Here is a 23,950-nt window from a genome sequence, read left to right as displayed (position 1 = left end):
AGACATGCCAATTGTTCTCGCACAAAAATTTAAAGTTAGCCAAAATACGTTTCAACTAGCCTTGCTTCAACATGATGCCAAATAATGATCATATGATTTGTGCAAAGAAGGGGAGTCTGCTTCTTAAGGTTTCCTAAGCTGATCCAAAGAATGAATAGTGTGGGTGAACAAAGAAGGAAATAAAAGAAGAAGAAAGGAATTTCGTGAAAATAATGGTTGAAATCTGTAAATGAAAATGACAAATAAATTTTTTAAAGAAATGCGATAAGGAAATGATAAAATAATTGTAGCAAAAAATAAGTTTGATTTTGGATTGATTGTTTGTCCTGAAATTAAGTACAAGGCCTATGTGTTGGGAAACAATTTAAATTTGTAACTTCAAATCTCTACGATATTGTTTAGTTTAAAAAAATATATTGTTTTATTTCTAGGATGCTCTTTAGAATTAAAGATATTATGTAAATTAGAGATTTGTTTCCTTTTTTAAGATTATGATGCTAGTTCTATATATAGATGTTTTTAAGATGAGAAGAATTACCCAGCTTGAAGAGGGGGTACTACCCTACGTGAGAGGGAGAGTTATGTTGAGGGAAGGTTTACAAGTTTGTCTAACTTGTGCTAAAAAACTTGTTGTGAGCAGATCGTGGATGTAGGGATGAGGGTTCGAATCATACTAAACAAATTTGTGATTTTTTTCTATTTCGTTTATGGTGTTGTCTCTTGTTCTTGGTTGTGTGATTTTTGAGTAATAAAGATATAAATATATTTTTCTCCCCAACACTATGTATAGGCTTGAAACTCAAATCCTCCACTAAATCACGTTTTTTCTACTTGCTAACTACCTAAAACATGATTTGGGACTCATTCAACTGATTTTACTTTGATTTAGCTAATTCTAAAAGTTGAATTTGGCTTACTAGTGCGAATTTTGCTAATTGTGATTTACTTTGATTTCTTCCTTCCAAGGGCCAATTGATTTGTACACCAGTTTGTTTAAACTTATTTCTAACCCTTATTTTAATAAAATTAGTATTTTTATTTTATTTTTTTAATGTGTTTGTTTAAATTGCTTATACTTAAAAAAATAATTTTCTACTTATTTTAAAAAGCAAGTCCTATATGCTTCTTAAAAAAGTACTTATATAAAAAACATTTATTTGAGACTTATTTTTTTTAAATTTAAACAAACTCACCTATATTTCAAATTTAAAGAAACTAGCAATTGCTTTTTTTTTTTTTTTTAATTTTTTTAAGGAACTATCCATTTTAAAAAAAATAAAATCTCTTATCTATATTAAATTGGATTTGACTTAATTCAATTGATTTTCTTATGATACCAATCTGTCGAATTCTGTATCAGGTACCCATTACTAATACGGTTATGTAAGCAGTTGAATTGACCTTGTACACATTGAGCTAACCTTTCTAATTAGTTTGGAATGATCTTATTAGTATTTAGCTAACATTAAAATTAGCTAAATTTCACATTAATCTATACCAATTCTGTTAAATCCGCACCGGCCGGTTGAATTTCATCTTGAGGCATAATTTGGTGCCAACACAATCAAACTCTAAAGTGGTCTTAATGGTGGGATATACAATATTTCGTGGTAGAGTAAGTTCTCAATCAAAACTCTTGTAACGCACTATAGTAAGTAAGATATGGTTTTATTGGTATGTCCAGTCCATTTGGGTTCGAGTTTGATAGGATTATTAAGGGACAATTTTTTATTTTCTTCTGAAACTTTAATGTAGCTATATTTCATGTTAGTATTTAATTAAACTTGTTCTATGAACCTATTCAATCCCATCTAATCCAATTATTTTTTTTGTAAATTAAATTAAATTTAATTTAATAAAACTGATTATAATTGAATTGGATGACGAGTTTAGAGCTTTGGATCAGATTAAAACCTAATTCAATATAATTTAACACAATATTATGGGTTATAATTATTATTGACTTAAGTATTTTGAGATGTAAAACAATATTATGTTTATGATTATTGAATTCTATTAATGATTATTGTTTATCATATTAATAGTATTTTTCTCATTTTCTGTTAAATAAAGTATCTTACTATATTTTTTGAGGATGATTATTTAATTTTTTTCCAAGACTTAAGGTGATAATTTTTTAATGATTCAATCCTATAACCAATCAAATTTAATGCAATTAAAGTTGGACCCGAATGGATTGAGTTAAAAAAAAAGAATCACAATCCAATCCAACCTAATTAAGTTTAATTGAATTGAGTTAAAAAATAAACAACTTGATCCAAGCAGAATCATTTACACCCTATCGGTTAGTATGCCATCGATAGTAAATCTTGTTTACGACTATCTACTTTTTTTCCCCACTTTTGTTAAAAATGACATATTACTCGTGCAAATACTTCTGAAAAGCTAAAATCAGCCAATCTGATCAACGATTTAACGAAGTAAATAACTCTTATTGTATTTCCTGAAACAAACAAGAGCATACACTTGTTGATTCCAATACATACACAACGTGTCTTAAAAAATTGAATTTGCAAAGAGGAAAACTAAAATGCTCGCTCCATTTTATTAAATGTGGTTGAACAAATTCTCCTATTTGCTCAAAGAAAAAACATTTGGGATACTCGCTTATTAAATAACCCTTTCTTCTTCACTCACTTTTCTTTTGCCTGGCTTCTCTGTATCCCTCCAAAGCTTCTTTTGTTTTGGCATTGGAAGGCCTTTCTTTTGTGTATTGCATAATTAATTGATGATTGACACATTAGCATTTGGGAAGATCTTTTGGTGGGGGTATCACTGATTGCTTAGGACCTTTGCCATTGTCCACCAAAAAGGCCATCTTTAGTCCCCATGTTGTGTGTACCTCCAAGTGGCAGTGCATGAACCAAACTCCTATCAAACACAAGGAATTAAAAGATAAATATGAAGAGATTGATGAGTAATCCTATAGACCCAACAAAGATTTTAGTACTTGGATGAGTTTGGTACACCCTTAAAAACAAGATATAGTATGATTTTTTTTTTTATATTTTCATCCAATCATATATAATCATACACAATTAATTTGTTGACTTAAAAAAATCAATTTGATGGTTGACATTGTCTTCATATTTAAGATGCATGACAATTAAACTTTATGTGTTAGGAATAATTATATCAGTTTGTTTTGATGTTAGCGGCAATTACACATAATTTTATTTGTTACCGACCACAATTTTGTCATCATCACAATTTTTTAGTTAACAACACTTGGGTGTGTTTGTTTTGAAGATGAGAAATAATATATAAGAGAAATTTTATACTTTATTATGTGGGATCCGTATCTCTTACACTATACTTTAATTTAACTTTTTTTTTATTTCTCTCCTCTAAGCCAAACACACCCATAGAGTAATGCATAAAGGGAGAGGTAAGTGTTTCCAAACAAGTTGTTTGTAAATGTAATTAGCACTACCTAAGGAGTAGGTCTATGTACCTATTTGGTCCCAAGTTTTTCTAGCCAATTTTTAAGTTTACTAATTAAGTTGACTCGTGTTGTATATGAAATTGTTTTTTACCTGGATTATCTGCTCTGAATCTAAATGCAGTCCACCCTCCAGCTGGTACTCCAATAGTGTTCCTTTCAACAGGATCAACAAGGTTAAAGTTCTTAGGGTCAATTTTGGGGTTGAAATTGCCTACTCCTCTTCCAACAACAAAGAAATTGAACCCATGAAGATGAACTGGGTGGTTCTCAGGTGCAATGATTCCTGTGTCTTGTAGCACCACCTGAACTGTGGCGTTGAATGGTAGCCTGTAAACCTTTGTGCCGGTTTCGGTGTTCAAATTGGCTGGTCCAGGCCCTGAGTAGTTGAAAACATGGGGTGGATTGGCAGGGAAATCAGTGGTGAACACCCCTTTGATGTTGAAATAATGTGCTTGAAGTAAGGCAATGGTTGGCATAATAAATGTAACATTGTTGATAGCAGCCACCACCCTGCTCCCATTTGCAGCTTTGCAAGATGGACAAGGGTTAATTCCCAACCCAACAGTGAAGATAAGTGAGTGATCAACTGTTAATGGGACATTGACAGGGTATTTCTTGGAGTTAAGGCCTCTAAGAGAGCTGATGAAGTTGTTGGCAATTTGGGTAGCATTTTTGGGAGGTGGGGTGGTGAGAATTGTGGGGGTGGCAGCAAGAGTGCCTGTGTAGTGCAATGTTGCTGTGGCAGTCAAGTTATCCACAGCAACAGGAGCATCCATGAATGGAGAAGCTGCTACCAAGTACTTGCCAGATTTTTGGTTTGCATTTAGAAGCACATTGGTGGTTTGGCCAGGGGCTATCACAATTGTTTCAATCTTGAATGGCTTTACATATGTGGCATCAACTTCTACCACAGTGAGCTTGTGGCCAGCAATTTTGAAGAATAGCTCCTCATTGAGTGCAGCATTGACAATTCTCAAAAGGTAGGTCTTTCCACTCTCCACGGGCAGGTTGTAAACATCTGCACATGTTCCCAAAATTAGAAAATACATAAAGCTTAGTTTGAGCATAGTGAAAATATTTGAGTAAATAGTTGATGGATTGATATTTACACTATCATATAGTCACAAATTATTATGTATGATAAGTTACTTGACTTTTATAATAATCATTTTATATGTTATACTTATCATGATTTTTGATTGATTGATAGTGTAAAACTTTTATACTAATAATGCATAAAAACTAAACTCGATATTTAATTTTAGAGGTTGGAGAAATGATACCCTGTGTAGAACAATTGGTAACTGTCCCTGGAAGGCCATTAATAGTATGAGCATCTGAGACATTTGGTGCCAATCCTGATTTGAGTGCTTCATTGATTACAGCTTCTGTATCAGATTTCCACCATTCTCCTACAATTTATCACCACACTGAATATTTATTTGAATACCAATTAATGACATTTAACTATTCACAGACCAATTAACTTAGTGAATAGGAAAATTTGAAGGGTATTGTTTCGGCTCACCTAATACCACAACCAACTCATCATCTGGTTTTGGGAAAGGATAAGGCACACCTCTCTTTGGCAAGATAACCAAGGCACCATAGAGAGTTGACCTTAGCCAATTAACATGTGCATGATACAAAAGTGTTCCTCTTTGCCCTGTGAGTGTGAAATTGTATACATAGGTTTGCCCTGGTTGAATTGGGCACTGTGTGACATATGCAGGTCCATCAGCCCAACCAGTTCTCAATTGCCTCACACCATGCCTACCAAGATGGCACAATCACTCCAATTAGCATTGAATTTGAAAATTGTGTTGATTAGAGAAAAAAAAATTGTTTACAATAAGGTCCATTGCTTAATTTTTTGTTCTATACTTACTGTAACTTAAAGGAAATAAAATATAATATCTCTCACCAATGGATGGTAACGTTGTGATTGACTTGGTTGATGACTTTGACCAACACTGTATCGTCTTCCCTGGCGTAAAGAGTGGGTCCCGGGAACTTGCCATTAATGGTGACAATAGATTTGCTTGAACACAATCTATTAGTTTGTTTAGACACCACCTGCACCCATTATTACCAAAATTAGCACATCATATGAAGAAACTAATATATAGCGTGCATGTGGTTGGAATGAATTGACCGATTAACTATCTTTAGGTGCTGATTTGGAGGTCTACCTTCCATGTCACTAGAAATCTAAATCCACTCATTATGTTCTACTCTGACAAAATTGTTCGCATCTACTAAGGATTAAGTTTAGGTGAAAATTAATGCTTCAAAACTAATTATGTTTGCCATTTTTTATCTTGGATTATATGTTCATATGAATTATGTATATGTAGGTGAATATGTATAAAAAAAGAAAGAAATGTAGGTGAATGATAAGTTCGTGATTTGCAATAAGAGGGGTACCCTGTTTCAAAAAGAGAATAAAAACATTTTATTTCTAAATAGTTAGTTGAACTGTTGGTGCTATGATTTATTTTATGAGTTCTCTGGTTCATAGTTTGTTTGCACCAAGGGCACAAAATATTGTCAGGTGATATATGATTTAAGTTAAAAAAAAAAGGTACCACATAACTCAGCTTAAATAATTTGAATGAATAATAAGTTCAAAAATGAATTAAAACATAATTACACTAATCTATTTAACAAGAAAAGGAAATATCCTAAGCTGCTCTCGCAGTTGTCACAACATTATTCTAAGTTTAATTAGAAAATGATCTGAACCTCATCAAAATCGTACCCCATCTTTATCAGAACTTGATAGAAAATTACTTAATGAGAACTAGATGGGCGAAAAAACTAAAGCACAAATTGCATGCATTTATGTATATTATTATTCTTTAAGCTTCCACTCTTAAAAAAAGAGATTCCTAGGTGCTTATGAACAAGGAGAACTTCCACATCAATAAATATATATGTATCATATTAGTTATAACTTTACAAATATGATATTAGTTACTACATTATAAAATTGCGTGACACAAATAACTGCCCAAAGGCAATAATGAATAATTAAAAAATGGTTTACTTACATGAAATTTGTAGTGCCTCACTCTGCATTCAACCAAAGCTGGAAGAATGCAAGCAATGAGAAGCATCAATCGAACCCAATGAGAATACATTTTGCTCTCGCTGTATCCTCTCTACAACACCTTCTCTTAGGCCCTGTCTTAATTTGTCGTACTTCTTGTGTCCTTGTGTGTTGCATTCACAAACGATTGGCCAACCAACAATTATATAGACCGAAATGGGCATTGCTACCACGTCGTTTTAGCTTGGTTAGGTGAGTGATGGAGGCATTCTTGGAAATTAAGACTGAAATTGAACAAACTAAACTAGCTTATCTCATAATATCTTGCATGTCACATAAAGTAGTGTATAATGGGAATCGGTATATTTTGGGATATAAGTTATTAATAACCTCCTTAATTAGACACATATTTGTTATGTTAAATTGATAATCGCTGTTTTGGATTGGTTGTGTTTTGACTTCCAAACATTTCTCTGTTCCCCACTAAGTGAGGTTTCATCTATAAAGTTAGCCAATTTAAGTGTGGTAATGTAGTTTAGTTACGGAACCTGATTCATCGTTTTGGGCCTTAAACACCCTTTTACCAGAAGCCCTTAATTAGTAGTAATGATCTTGTATGATATTTATTTTATCTAGTCATTAAAGATTTTTTTAAACACTAATAAGTACCATATTTTTTCAGGGCAAGAGAAAAGTACACATTTGGCACATGTGAAACATAAGCACGCTCTTTTAGTATTTGTCTTTTTCTAATTTTAATATACAAAAGACATCTATGTCTAAGGAGACTGTAAGTTTAAGTGCAAAAAAAAAAAAAAAAGTATAGTATTTGATCAATAATTCGATGTCACAAGAGGAAAGGTTTTTGTTCGATTACAAGACTTTTCCCTCTAATTATTGTTCTTATTGTTATTTTATTTTTCTTCCTTAATGTAGATATCATCCATTTTTTTATTTTCTCCTATACAGTAATCTAAAAAAGTGTGAACCAACAAGTAATTGATTTGAGCAAAATTGACAAAATATGATTAGAAAGAAATATTTTAATAAGGAAGCGTTTGGTAACAGAAAAGTTTTTGGTTTTTTGGCAATTATAGGTTGGAAAATTTTATTTTTCATGTTTGGTATATATTTTAAAAAAATAACATTATTGGAAAAGGATGTTTTCCGAAAATGTTTTTTAATCAGTTTCTCACGAAAACATTTCATGAAAGAGGTGAAAATCTTACTTTCTCGAGTTAATTTTTTTTTGCTACAGTAACAATATTATGTTATTTTTTATTAAATTATATAATGTGGTAAATAATTAAAATAATTGGTAAAAATATATGTAACTCTTTGATTTCTAGGAACTTTATCTAAAGATTTCAATGACAAAATAAATAAATTTTATTCATTCTTAGGAAACATGATTCCTTGGACATCAAAAAACTTCTCCCCTGTCAGATACTCTCTAAAGGTGGTTAGTCAGATTTCTTGATAGAAATTAGTTATCAACAAAATTGTCACATCAATCTTTGGATTCTTTGAAAAATAATTTGCAAAAGGAAATAGAAGTAAGACACCATCACAATCTTTGAATTATTAAATAATGGTAATTGCAATGATTGAGTTTCATAATTATACAAATATTTTTCCAACTATGAGGATAGAAAAGTATAGGTTAATTTATATATGTTGTTTTCATCCTTTTAAATAATTTTTTTTTGCCCCTGTCATTGATCGATTACATAAATGATGATATGACAAACAGATTGATGATGGTATGATGCTATGTTAGTACGAGTGCCACATCATCATTAATATACAATGACAAAAATCAAAACAAATATAATTTAAAGGACTAAAACAAAAAATTGACATATTTGCAAGAATAAAAAAATATTTAAGTTTTAAATTACATATTAAAATAAAAGAATAAACATTAATTTAACCACATCTTCATCTCTATAACTTGACCTCTATCTTCAAACTCCTTTTCTTATCCCTCTTTTCTCTCATTCTCTTTCAAGTTCCACCTTTCTCACACCCTTCATAATCCTCAACTAATTGTGGTGACGACGACAATAATAATGAAGGCCATGATGATGACAATGATAATAGTGGTGACAGTAATTGAAATAGTGGTGTTGTAATAATGATATTGTTAATTCATCTTTCATGGTAGAAATTTAAAAAAGCTTGATGTTGTTAATTATGCCACATTATTAAATGCATGAACTTTAATATTTAATTTGAGGCTTTATTATTATTTAAGTCTTTATTTTTAATATTTAATTTGAGACTTAAAAATATTTTTTTTCATCCCTACAATATATGTCATTTTTTTATTTTAGTTCTTGTAAATTACGTTTCTTTTTTATTTTAATCCTGTAAATTAATGATAATGTGACCGTTTGTGTTGATATGGTATGATGATGCCATCATTTTGTTTGTGACGTCAACATTTTGTAATGAAGATTAATTGTAGGGACAAAAAGCAAAACATTCATGATTATAGGGACTAAAATCATTTTGTTTCCAATGATGAAAAGTAAAAAAAAAAAATTGTAAATTATAAGGACAAAAAATATATTTAAGTCTTTTTAAAAATTTATTTCTGATGAAATTTAAGGGTTTTGTTGGTGAATTTTGATTAGATGATTAAAGTTTAAAGAAATTTAATAGATTCAATTTATGAAAAATAGTTTTCAATTAAAAAAAAAAGAGAATTTAGGAGTTTTAGGAAAAAAAGAATATTAATAGAGGACCATATTTACTTATTTTTAATATAAAATGAACTTAATTTATATATTAAAAAAAGCAAACAAACTTGAAAGATCGAAATAACACATACATTTGCAGATTCACCTATAGTGCATGGTAGATGCTAAGGAACCGGAATCTTCTTGCAAGGATCCTAATTGCTTAATTCACAAAATAAAGTATTGTTGAGACATGGCTTTCAGAGATTAGGGTCATTTTTCAGGTAGCAACACATAGAGGGTGTACATCATGTTTGGTTTGAAAGCCAAGATTAAACCAATATTGGGTAAGTAACAACTCTGTCACCTTCCGGTCTCTCTTCTGTTCCGTAGCTGCTTTTTATTTTTTATTCCATTTTTTTGCTTGCATATATTTGCACTTTTGCAGTAGGTAACGGACTAACACATACGAGACTAGCTAGTTAAACCGCAAACTGCTTAACTTGATGAAACGTGTATTATAATGATATTTAGGTACAGTGGTTTAAAGTCAACTTAGTTAGAAATGTACCTACATGATCTTGCAATTTGTTGATGTTGATCAATCACGCCAAGGTGGTACGTTTTTGTTTAATATCTCAGATAGAATAAAGGTAAAATATAAACCGACAAATGGAGAAAACAAGACATATCAATTAATTAATTATTAATAATAGTAATAATAATCATAATTGTTTTTTACCATCTTTTTTAAGGTGTTCAAATTTGATTGATAAATGATGACTACACCAAAAACTTATTAAGCATAAGATATTTAAAAATAATAGAGGTTTATTTTCTGTAGCAATTTATAACTATACTGCTAATGTAGTTTTTTTTTTACCTTCAACTAATGTGGTTTGTTGCAACCAATAATAGATCATATTTTCTAGAACGAATAGAGTTCAATGGATGATAATCGAATAGTTTTGTCACTTCATACCTAATTTTTTATTTTTATTTTTAGTTTTTGGAAGAAAGGTGAGGATAAAAGAGGCCAATTGCAAGGTAAAATTTTAATTTAGTGTTATTGGAATTAAGTGGTGAAAAAAAATTAATGAACTAATTTAATAACAAAAACTTAAAAATACTAAATGATTGACAACAACATCTTTGATGGATTAATTTTGCGAACAAAACTATTGAAGGAATTATGTTATAATGCATGAAATTTCGGAGGATTAAATTGAGAGCTTTTTTTTTCTTTCTTTCTAAATTGCAACTAAACAGGCTTCAGCATTTTTTTTATATGCATCAAAGTGTTCCATAGTTTAGAATTAGAAACTAATTGATTCTAAGACTTCGAATCATCAAAGCTTGGCCTCTTTCAATAAAATCTATTTAATGAACATAATTTATAAATAAACTTTCATCAACCTAGTTAAAGAATTCAATACTTTAGTAACTGTGCCAAGTTTTATTGATACAAGCTTTTAACATTTTAATTATCTTCTCTTTTATTTTTTATTTTTTGTTTTATCTATTGATAATTAAACTGCGAAGATTCAATTGTCTATTGATTCTATATACATATTAGATTATATTGGATTTTACCAGACGAAAAAGAGAACCAAAACCAATGATTTAGTAAAAGGGATTAGTCTTTCATAACATGATGAACTATAATTCAATGATATGCTAAAAAAGTACTTACATTTAATATTCATTAATACTTTCAATAAGATTTCTTTTGAAAAAAGATATTTGTAGGAAAAAAAAAAGAAAAATAAAGAAAAAGGAAAAAAATAGAAGAGTTAAAATGATGTTTCAGAAGTATCTAAGCAGTTACAAAACTTAAGCAATATTCTAAAAGTTTGCTCACTCTTATTATCTTGATATGAGTGTCTATAATTATTTCTTACGATTTACTGTTGTTATTTTTTTTTAAACTACAATTATTTCTATTTTTAAAATATCCAAGAATCCTTTTCAAATTCTTTTACAAAATTGGTAATCCTATATTTAATTCTAATTAATAATATTAAATATAAATAAGTACCAACAAAAGTTAGGTTTAATAAAAGAAGTGGGTTAACACTCCGTGCATGAATCATCATATCATAGTTTTATTTTTAAAAAACATCATGGGGGGTTAAGAAAAAAAGAGAAGAAAAAGTTTATAAAATTATCTTTAACCTTAACTCCTAAGTAACATAGAATTTTTGGAAATATTGAAACATGCTCCCCTAGTTAAGAGTAAGGGTCAAGAGTCTCCTAGGCCATCCTTTTAGCATCAATAACTACAATTTAGCGTGTCAAAAAATGATTTGAAACTTTTTGGTGTACTAAAACTTTAGTGTTAAAAGGGTGGTTATGCCATTCTTAATAATTTAAATTACAGTGACAACACATTAATAACTAACAAATTAACATACACTGATAAAATTTTATCTACCTTTATGTTTAACAGTTTTTTTTTTTTTTTGGTAATAAGCGAAGAAACTTTATTGATAAAAATGTATGGCTAAAGCACAAGACGTGCCCAGCCACCTAAATTACTAGACAAAGATTAAGAATTAATTAATACGATTCCTCCCCTGGGCAAATTAACAACCCAATACCCTTAGCCCTTAGGCTTAGTGGAATTTTGCCACCCGTTCAATAATTCACACCGAGATGAAGCTGTCTATTCAAGCCCCTTTATGTTCAAGACTAATTAATATATAATTTATGAACTAGAATTAGAATGTAGAAATGACAAGTTGAAGTCTTGAACTGAATCTTTAACTAAGTATTTTCGGAAAATAACAATAAGAGTTCTTGAAAAGGAAAAACATCAACAATGAGAAGTGGTAATATACACTTCCAACTTTTAGATGATATTTTTGTTTTTAAAATTAACGCTGCTTATATTATATTTTCCTCTTAATTCATTCATTGAACATGCTTAATTAATGTGCAAAACCAATAGGACCAAAATAACACTCATTCTCATTACCAGACAAGCTATAACCCAATTGTCATTAGCCCAACTATTTATTGTAAAAGCCAGTTTGTCCTAGCCTCTTCCTTACTTTGGATCTCTAAAGATAAGAATACAGAGTAGATTATGTTATATATGTGGATAAATATGTAGCTAACAAAGGTAAAAAATACAGGCCACCGAACTCGATGTATATCATGCCTCTTATTTTATAATATTCTTTTGCTTTTAAAGATGTTTAAACTTAGAAAGAAAATTATACTAACATATATGTTGAAGTTATAGTTATTATGTTCAACGTATTACTTATTTAGAAAATGACTCTCTTGTGTCGCTTTATGCTTTTTCCTTCATCCAATATCTTTCTTTATTTTATTTTAAATTAATCTGGCTCATTACTCTTTGCATTGTACTCTAAATATATTATTTTACCTTGTAAACTATAAAGTATTATGCGAGTGCCAAACGAAAAGGATGTCGAATATAACAGGCACTAACTTAGTCCATAAAATTATCCCCAACCTTAATGAAGCTACAGTGACAGGTATTTTTAGACATGAACTTAGTTGCTCTCTAAGTTATCCTAAATTTCAACTTAACTCCTACTGTGGCTCGAAAAGCAGTGGTGGAGCTTTTCTATCTACGTTACTTCCTAACTCGTAAACAATAATGCATGTTTATGAATATTCAATCAAATCGTGCACGTATAATAACTTCAACCATTCAAAATACGACCTTAAATGGCTTAAATAATTTTATTTTATTAGCGTTAACTATAAAAAATCAAAGAATTACTGACAAATTACTTTTTTCGTCACTGATATGGGGATCAATTTTTTTTTTTTTTATATATACGATTGTTTTTAAAATTACATATAAATTATTTTGTCAGTACAATAAAATAAAACTAAGAGAAGGGGTGCCTTACAATCATAGTTTTAAAAACTGAACCACACATAGTGAGTCACTAACTGAACTTCTTTATAAAAAAATTTAAAAACATTCATTATATAGAAACTTGTCAAAGACAAATTGCTGTCTAATTTTTATTGACAAAGCTACTAAATTAAAAATAAAATAATGATGTTCTATATGAACACCGATGAAAAGGAATGCGAAATTAAAATAAATAAATGATGTATAGAAATATAAGAAAAAAAGCATTTGAATTGCGCATAGACTGGATCGGTGAAGCATGATGCATAACATTGCATAAATGTAAAGTAAACATACAATTTAAGTATAGCATTACTTATCTTGTGAGAAGAAGAATACTTGGACGAAATTCATAACATATCTATGAAGATTTGAATATAAACATAACTACAAGAAATTGAAATATTACTGACAAAATTATTGTCAATTTTGATAATTTTTGTCACCACTAAACTTTTACTTACAATTTTTTAAAAATTACATCTTAATGTTATTAATTTTTTTATAGTATACTATTTGAATATAAACATACACAAATTAAAAAAAGAAGTTATATTGCGTAAGTAGAAATAAATTATTATTTAATTATTTATAAAATAATTTTTCTTGTCTAAATCTAACATACATAACCTTAAGTCTTTCAAGAAGGGGATATAATACTAATACTAATGTATACTTAGTCAAGTGTTTTTTCACAGTTTAAATAACAATGTATTTCCTATAATTTAAATATTTTTCGGTTGCTTATTTTGAAGAAAAAATAGGGCCATATTTGATTTGAAAACAAAAACAAAGAAAAGAAAGCCTCGCCTCCCAAATAAGTGAACTTGCAATGCTATTATTGTCTTGACACTACTAGAAAATACATTTTTCATGTTGGTTGTGTAACACATTCAACAACGGTTTATAAATCTTTTTTGAAGTCGTCGCCATGAAAAGAGAACACTTTTGTCGATGATTTTTCAATCATCTTAATATGTCCATTTCTATATCGGTTCCTCTACAACTTGTCTTAGATAATTTTATTTCTTGTTTAAAAAATGTTAAAAACACTAATATTTTAAGATAATTTTTAAAAAAATCGTTTTAAAAAATATATTTTTTAATATTTTTTAAGACGATTTTCAAAAAATCATCTTAAAAAAAACCATCTTAAAAAGTACAAAATGTTGCAAGAAATAATGATTAATAGAGATACACTCAATGTACACAACTATATATATATTGTTGCAAGAAAAGTAGTCCATTGATCAAATGATGACAATAGCATATATGTGAATCTAAATATATGTTCAAATGTTAAATTGCCAAAGATTATAAATTTAAAAACTATTGTAACCCAACAATATATTTATTAACTAGTTCCAATTCTGCATTAACATAGTCCATTGATCAATTCAATTAGGCGTAAAATATTAGGAATAATAACCCTTAAAAATCAGTATTACTTCAAGAAGCCAACAAATGCCGTAAGACCTATATAGATGGTCAAAGCAACCCAAATTCCAATGAAACCACCAACTGATGACAAAATAAGCAAACAAATGATGCTAAGAATTGCCACCACAACTGAGAGTTACCATAATAAAGTAGTCCTTAATATTTATGCCATTTATCATAAGTCCTTAATAAAATGGAAGAAAATACTCACCATGGAGAAGGTTGAATATGCAAAATCAGATGCTCCAAAGTTGACACCATCAAATACAAATGCTAAATAATTCAGGGGTTGAGTGACTGCAACTAACTGGTAAAAAAGAATGAACATGAATGTAATTATGTAAGGTCACCTTGCTATGGGGGTCGGAAAGATAGTATACCACCAATATGCTTTCCAATTTGAAAATGCATAATTACTGGGATCCCAATATCCTTTGTTTTTTCTGAAAATTGAATGATACGGCCTCTGTCGTCTACTTTAACATTGCAAACTAGTTGTGAACATGGCAAGAACCAAAGGTATTTTAATGCAAGCCAAAATGTAAATATTTAAGGAATTAGTAGAAAATTGTTGCGAACTTAAATTCTTCACAGCAAACAATATATATATATATATATATATATATATATATATATATATATATATATATATATATATATATAAACGAGTCATTATTTATTACGATATTTATTCACCCTAACTTATGTACATTACGAGCTTTTGGACCAAAACACACGTCCAATCTCTTATATCAATATTTTTTTTATAATACTAACTAATTATAATTATTTATATAATCACTTTATTCTATATTAATATGAAACTGTATCATCATTATTATTATTTAAAAGTTTCTAATCTTAAATAAATTTTCCTGTTTAAATTTTTTTACGTAAATAAATGTTACATAATTTATTTGAGCTAAACATTATCTAGTTGAGATTTTACAAATTTTTTAAGGCATAATATAATTGTATTATACATATAAGGAAAATATACATCAGGGAAAAGAAGGTGTACAGTATGTTACTATACTCAAAAAGCTAAAAGCAAAATGGTTATAAGGAAAGAAAAGGTCCTTGGGTACTGTCTTGTGGAAGAACTATCATAATTCCTATCCAACTAAAAACTGCATACCATATTTGAAACGCGAAACAACAATGTATGAACAAATAATTTTTATCTTGAATGTGATCATTGCAGAAAAAGCGATCGAAAATTGGAATGATAAACTTTTCAGTCCCAACCCCTTAGGGAAAAAGAAAAGTATGTTACGTAATTAGATTCAAATTAAAAATGGCCGTGAAAAGATTCTTCAGAGCAAGGAAAACAATAGTTGAACAACATCAACACACTAGCATGTTCTCCCTCACTACTACAAAAGTAGTTTTTTAAGTCGCGATATCTACGACAGTTATCCATAAACGATGTAGAAGAAGGCGCGGTGACAATTTTGTAATTAGGGGGAAAATATTTAATTTTTATGTCGTACGTCTAAATAACCGCCTTAGAATGTCTGCAGGTGGCAGTATTATAATTAAGTAGAGTGAAGACAACAACGGGTTTCGAGCTACGACTGTCGTAGTATTACATATATTAAAAAGGCCTGAACTCGTGACGCGCCCCTCAGCCATTGTCTCAGACACTTTCATTTGCTCCTCAGCCATTCTCTCTGAACCTCACCCACACTAAACCTCAAACCCTGTGCATGTCCCTGAACCTCACCCACAACAACGGGTTTTTACATTGTGCATGTTCTTGAATCTCATCCACACTGTGTCCCTGAACCTGACCCTGAACCACCCACATTGTGTACCTCAAACCCTAGGTTGGTGTTTCTCGTTATTAGGTTACAAGGCATCAAAAGTGGTTGCACACGCGCACCCGTACTCACTTTGTGAAACAGGTAATATATGTCGACAACCCTGACATGTGTTTCTAAGCTTCACAGAGAAATACCATAAAGTCGAAGTCCCATTTCTATTAAAGTTGTGAGAGGAGTTGGATTTGACTGGTCAACTATAATAGGGTTAGGGTTTGAAGAAAATAGGGTACGATAGTGAATTTTTGATTCATTAAACTGTACATCCTTTGAGATAAATTCTGCAATCAGATGGTAGACATTGGTAACCTTTGTGAGTAAGAGTAGCCCAAAACCCTGCTTACAAAGATGTCTCTTTCTTTCTACACTTTCCTTTTTGCCATTTCATTTTGATTTCTATTGCATCATAAAGCTTATTTTAATTGGAATCTGTTTGTGAAGGTTTGGCACATAGCTTCGCTTTACGATTTGGTTCACACAACTGCCTTAGTTGCCCCCAAATTACAAAACACCCTAATGTTGTGAGTTCCCATTTCCCAATTTTCCTACTTTCTGTTCCCTTTTTGCCACTTTGAAAAAAAAAATGCTATTTTGCTATGGTATATTCATTGTAGTGTAGAGTGTTTGTGAAATGAAAACATCTACTTGTTTTTTGACTCATCAAGTTATCATTTTGTTTTTTGCAGTTTGGAGGCCTTCTAACAGCTGGTATCTTGGCTTTCTCTGGGACGTAAGTGCTATCTCTATCGTTGCTGTTTAAATGACTATGTTTGTATTGTACCATGGAATTCTGTTCCAAACTATTTGTTATGCTTATTTTGGAACTAGAGTAACTTTGATTTATTTATTTTGGGGGGGGGGGGGGGTATAATATAGAGTTCTCTTCCAAATTGTTGCTTACAAATAATTTTTAATTTGTAGAAATATAATATACTGATATCCATCAATAACGGTGCACTGAAAAGAATTCCCAGATGCAATACAGTTTGTGCAATACAGGTCTAGAGTATGTGACTTTATAGTTTGTGCAGTGTGGGAGCCACCATGTTTTCTTTGCCAAACAGTTAGCAGAAAATGGAAAATATCCATGCTTTGTGTCAAACAAACAATTTCTCAAGGGATCAATACAAAAATACTAATAATCCATATGGTTGAATTCTGATACAATAACTAACAAGTTGTTGAGAACCTTTCTTACCAAACAACATCCCCTGCAATGTGCTGGCACGTGCCCCCGTGATACTTGTTGTATTAACACTTACAACCACATATGATACTTGGCAAGAGTGATATATAATATAAATATATATATATATATATATATATATATATATATATATATATATATATATATATATACATATATTTTATTGGAGTGTATCCCCGTGTTTGACACATGGCAAGAGTGATATATAATATAAATATATATATGTTATTGGAACTAGAGTAACTTTGATTTATTTATTTGGGGGGGGGGGGGTATAACAGAGTTCTCTTCCAAACTGCTGCTTACAAACAATTTTTAATTTGTAGAAATATAATATATTGATATCCACCAATAACCGTGCACAGAAAAGAATTCCCAGATGCGCCCATAATTGGTCAAAGGCAAAAAGAGTAAGCAAGATGAGCAAATAGGCAAAGGATCGATAAATCTAACGTAAGTATTTAAGTTTATAACAATTTCTTAAGACATAAGAGAGTCATGTTATTAAAAGAATTTATCGTAGTATATCATTATTAGTTATTGATAGTAGAAACCACGTAGTTGTGAGGGAAGTCTACACTGTGTCTGCCTCCATGTGCACCTTCCCACTAATGCAATAAATATTTTCAATGTCACTACATTTGTTTGCTTGTCTCTCAAATGTAATTATGTATGGCCCTATAAATCAGTATGACAAATGTTATCGGATATGTTTAGAGATATAGATTAACGAAATAATATATATATATATATATATATATATATATATATATATATATATATATATATATATATATATATATATATATATATATCAGATTATATAATTTATCTGTAAATTTTATTATCATTTTTTTGTTGTTTAATCAATGAGTTAAGAGTATTCGTTAGGGATATCCAACTACCATTAGTGGTAATAGTTATGGTACAAATACAAACTATAAAACCATTTCACTAGCCTTAGCCTATGACATTCTACTCCTCTCTGTGTCTCTCTCTCTCTCTTCCCTGATTGATTCATAACTTTGCCGGTTAGGCTCAGACCCAATCTGTATTAGTATTATATATCTTGGTCTTAATTTTGATTGAAGCTAGCTAGCAGCCTGGCCCTTTACATCTTGGAGGAACAAATTGGCTCCACTCTTGTACCTTGGTTTCAGAAGGGTGCTCCTGTTCTGTCTTGTTTTGTTTTGTTTTTTTTTTGTTTATATTTGCTTCAGTGGTGTTTGCTCAGAACATCAACTAGAGAGCAAAGCCTTGTGTAGTGGTGGCATAAGGGTCAAGCCTCCAGTGAACCTATTATTCCTAAGGTCCATAAGGGTCAGATTGTTAAGATTAGCAAATTCATTTAGAAGATTCCCTTCAAGGTGGTTGTTGCTGACATCAAGCTTCAACGCTGAAGTTAACCTCCCAAGTGTCAAAGGCAAAGAGCTAGATAATGAACTGCTACTTAACTCAAAGATTAATAACTGAAAGATTAATAACTCATTTAACCCATAAAAAGCATTTGGAATTCTACCAGTAAGATAGTTTCCAGCAAGAACAAGCTTCTTCAACTTCATGAGATTGCCAATGCTTGATGGTAATTCACCTGTTACACTATTTTCTAATATTACTAGTGATTGGATGTTCTTGAGGACACCAAAACTTGAGGGGATGTCTCCAATGAGACCTCAAGTGATCTAAACTCCAGTGATTCTAAGTTGGCTGCCAGTTTCCAGTGGGGATGGTAGCTGGAAACATGTCTTGTGATTGAGAGCAATTAAAGAAGGATAGAGTTTTGGAAGTGCTTCAGGTCAAATAAATATGGTCTAAATTCCAAATCTTGAGCACAAGTCAGACAATTGTCATGGACCGGTCCAAATGCATGATAATTGTTTCATACTTGGTAGACTAGATCTCTAAAACCAAGCATCAAATTCATTTATATTTATTAAGTATGCAATTTCTCAGAATGTCTTCTAGTTAAACCGTTATTTGTGATGCTGAAGAACCCCATCAACTCACTAGTCAACCCACAGAGTCTAATCTGAAGAAAACAAAAAGTCTAGCAATTTTGCAGTATGTTTTTCAGTTAGGAATATAGAGAAAACACAAAAGGCCTGTATATGTGAGCAGAGTGTAGAAAAAAGACACAAAATTAACCAACCACACTTTTTTGACTTCAAGTCCATGACTGATTCAAGTGAGCCAACACTACTAAGTGTCTCTTCTAAAATCCTAAGAGCTAGACCCCCAAAAGAAATTCTGGTTTTTGTTGACAACCATTGAACCTATCTTTGGCAATAAAAAAATTAAGAGCAGGCTAATCATGAAATTAATATAATAAAACCCATGAATTAAGTTCAAAATTCATAACTCCACTACAAATAGTAATTTTTTTACCTAAAAAAATTTATTACACCAACCATTTAATTTTTTCCCCATACCTAACAGAACAAACAAGTATAGATAGTAAATGAAATTTAGTTATTCAGAGTTCAGATGGATTTAAAAATCCAAAGTTGATGAAAGAGGTGACAATGTTTGGGAATTGGGGGTGGTTTGGGGGTCAGAATGATGAGAGGACCCATTATTAATTTCACACCACACCTACTGAATTTGAGTTGATAGGCACTGCTAACGTTGCTTGTGTTGCTAAATTGAGGCGTGAGGAAATTTGGATCTGAACTTAAAATTCTGGCTTTGTATTGTTAACTCATCTCATAATGTGGCTTTGTGTTTTATTTTTATTTGTTACAAAACTGTACTCTTAGTGTGGTTGTAAATTATTTTTATTGTGTTTAGGTTGTACTATAAAACGTTGCGTAGTCTGTTGAGGATAGAAGTAGACAACTAGTTGCTGGACTCAAGTTACACTCATCCATTCATCTGCAGTGTCACCGCAAGCAAAGCTTTAGTTAGTAGCCTATTTTGAGGTATGTATGTGATTCTGAAACTTATGTCCTCATTTATTACATTGTTGCTTGATATGTAGCCTAGAGATTCCCAAATATTACCAGTTAGTTACTAGTTAGAGAGTATGGAAAGATGGGTATAGCTTAAATAGGAGGTTAAGAGTGAGATTCAGCTTTGTTAGAAAAGGTTGTAGTGGCTTGGTTGTAAATAGGCGATATATATATATATATATATATATATATATATATATATATATATATATATATATATATATATATATATATATATAAACTTTACAATAGAAAACAAACACTTTTTCTTAACAATAAGAACATGTGGGCCGAGCTCATATACTGAAGAGTAAATCTTATTGACTTCTATGATAGTAACTTGACTCTCAACACTTTGAAAACAAGTGGTTTAGTGAGATAGTTATCAATTTTTTTAGTATCATAGAAATGACATAGAAGAACAAGGTAGAAAATGATGGCATAATAAGTTATTTTAAGAATTTCTATTTTCCTTTGTTTTGACAAACAATAGAGAAAATAATTTATGAATTTAGATGAAATCATCAAAGTGCTTCTAATTCTGACTGCAACATTGTACCCGCCATCTCTTTTTCATACTTGAGATTCTTCATCCTAGTTAGCTCATCAAGTGACCTTTCTGCCTCCTTCTTCAATAAACCAATTTCACTCACCAGCTCATTTCTTTCCACTGTTCTAAATGTAGAAAGCAATATCAAGTCCAGAACTGGCATCAGAACTTGACAATGTAATGTCAGAACCACTAGATGTTCTACAATCAACACTCAGTGCAGCTCCATTGGTGTTTGCTTTGGCAGACACATCCTATGAAACATAGAAAGAGGAAGTTTAATAATTTCCACAGAAAGCAGATAACCTTTGCACTTACAAAGGACATGACTGTTGAGTTTATATATCGAGGAAATTTTCAATTATGAAACATGATTGTAAAATATAGAGATACCAATCCCTCCCTCCCCCCATCAATCTTCAAAGAAAGAATGTTCAGACAAAAAAGAAAAGTTATTTTTTATTTTGTAGACCAGGATACATAAACAAGCCAAAGTGATTCCAAGGCTCCTAGCCCCAGTGAGTGAAACCTTACTTCATAAGAATCAATTTTAGAGTTTGCGTCTATCTCTCCATTGCTTAAGTAGGTCTTGAAACTTCTATCATTGGGTTTTAGTTTGGCATCTTCACAATCCTCTTCATCTCTGCAAATGTTATTTGACAACAAGAAACCCCATCATCAAAAAACAATTGAATATGATACATTTATTTTAAGTTATAGGTAGGTATAGGTTTAAGGAGAATTGTGTCTATAATTTTAGATATATTTATAAAAATATTGATTTAATAGATAGAATACATGTATTAAGCTTTACCAATTCTTTAAAGTTGCCTAAAAAAATTCTTTAAAGTCTGATTAATTATTTTGTTCAACATTGGATTTTTTTGGCTTTATGAATAAATAAAAGAATGGCTTGTTTCAAACTTTTTCATCCAATACAAAACACTGCAGAGATGTGATATTTATAGAAAAAAATAATTATTTTATATAAATGAATTTCTTTGCCTAATCATAAATATATGTATATTATTCACCGAAAAAAATATGTATTAAGTTTCTATTTTGTTTTCTAGTTTAGAATAAAAATTTATTTAAATTTGATACTATTTTTGAATAAAATATTTTTTTTTCAATTTAAATATGCATAAAAAATACTAACAACCTTAAATTAGAACATATAATGAATTACAGATTGTTAATTTAATATATATGTTTTATACTAACGGGTTTTCACCCTTCTTCTTCGCCCCCAACCCTCCACTACTTGTATTTTTCATTAAAAATAATCTTCAAATATATAAAATTATTATAGGTGACAATTTTTGTAATAACTGTATGCTGGCAATTTAAATGTGAAATTAATCTTTAGTTAAATTAAATAATTTATGTTAATTGATTCATGTGTATGGTTTCATTATTATAATGTCCTTGTTCCAACACAGGCTATGACAAAGCATTTTAAAAAGCTTGGGTTTACTCAAATCCAAAGCATGACCAAAATAGTTGCCAACTAGGGACTAAATGTAGGAACTGATAGTTTTCTTTGTTATGGTTTTTGCTTTAAAATTTATTGATAGTCTAGTTCTTTCTATTGAATAACTGCCTCTAGTGCCTTAGGAGTTATGATACGACATGATTTTGAATTTTAACAAGGAGACTGTCTAGTATTTTTATTATAAAAAATAGTATGATCCGCCGCTGCCATGCCCCCCCTCTTGGTCCGATCCCATCTCCGCCTACATCTCCAGTGTTCTTCTAGGTTGTGGTTGTCTGTGAAAAGGGGTGATATATATCAATATTAATTAATTAAACTTTTTGGCTGCTTCTAGATGAGTTTTGATGCAGATCCTATATTTTAATGAGTGGATGTATGTAGTTGCATGTGTGCCCCCCCTCTTGCAAATGACATACTAAGACGGTTACAGGCAAAACCGTCTTAGTATTTCTCACTTTCTAAGACGGTTTTTAGCAATAATCGTCTTAGAAAGTTGGCTTATCATAACAGTTAACAGCTGATAACCGCCTTGAATAAAAAGTACATTTTAAGACGGTTATTTCTAGAACTGTCTTAGTAACACCAATCTTTAAAGACGGTTCCAAAACCGTCATTGTAGAGGTTGACACATTTTATGACACTGCGTGCTATGACGGTTCAAAACTGTCATAAAATGACCTGCAAAACCGACTTAAAAAGCTTTATTTGTAGTAGTGCCTTTTAATGAAACAAATAAATTAATCTGTATAAACCAATATATAGTTTTTAAAGAAGCTAAAATAGACAAGTAAATATATCACGAAAATCCAAAACAAAAGTTCATAATTCATTAATCACAATACCTTATTATTATCAGTCAAAAACTTGAGGCTAGCTCACTTGGTTGGGACATTGCAAGTGCTCGAGAAAAGTTTCAATACTTCCTCCTAATGGAAGGATGCAATAGTACTAACTATGTAGAATGACGATGTGCGGAAGGACCATAGAGTCGATGTAGGTATTGCGGTTATTTGATTTTTGTTTCCTCAAAATCTCTTTTTTCTTCTCATCAAATTTTCCTTCCTTTTTTCTCTCAATGAAAAGTTGAATCCATCTAATATCTTATCTTTAATTTCTTTACAAATTGTGATTTTACAGTGACTATTCTCGAATTTTATCGAAGTAATCATCAAGAGGCAATCGACTAGGGTATTGGGGGTTTGTTTGGTCGGAAGCAACAAAATTGGGGGTTTGTTTGGTCGGAAGCAACAAAATTGGAGCGAGTTGAAAATGAATCCAATTAAGAGTTCATAGGAGCAAGGCTGCATTAATCAACAACAATGAGGTAAATTGAGTTATCAAAGAGATAAGGATGAATATATCATTGAAAATTTTGACTTGGGTAGTC

General features: G+C 30.7%; 1 protein-coding gene and 1 pseudogene across 1 annotated transcript; both read right to left on the bottom strand.

Moving 5' to 3' along the window:
• Positions 1-2,432: 2,432 nt before the first annotated feature.
• LOC114415632 (laccase-4-like) lies at positions 2,433-6,685 on the bottom strand. The gene is made up of 6 exons (XM_028380421.1): positions 6,520-6,685; positions 5,391-5,542; positions 4,995-5,239; positions 4,750-4,878; positions 3,558-4,484; positions 2,433-2,892 (listed from the first exon to the last, which is right to left on the bottom strand). The coding sequence occupies exons 1-6, from the start codon at positions 6,607-6,609 to the stop codon at positions 2,762-2,764; spliced, it is 1,674 nt and encodes a 557-aa protein (XP_028236222.1). The 5' UTR covers positions 6,610-6,685; the 3' UTR covers positions 2,433-2,761.
• A 12,123-nt stretch (positions 6,686-18,808) lies between these two features.
• Positions 18,809-21,179, bottom strand: LOC114372300 (annotated as a pseudogene).
• Between the last annotated feature and the right edge of the window lie 2,771 nt (positions 21,180-23,950).

The sequence above is a fragment of the Glycine soja genome, chromosome 1 (assembly GCF_004193775.1).
Source record: "Glycine soja cultivar W05 chromosome 1, ASM419377v2, whole genome shotgun sequence".
In the NCBI taxonomy this organism is placed as follows: Eukaryota; Viridiplantae; Streptophyta; class Magnoliopsida; order Fabales; family Fabaceae; genus Glycine; species Glycine soja.
Note: the sequence above shows the minus strand (reverse complement) of the source record. Positions and strands in the feature narration are given on the sequence as shown.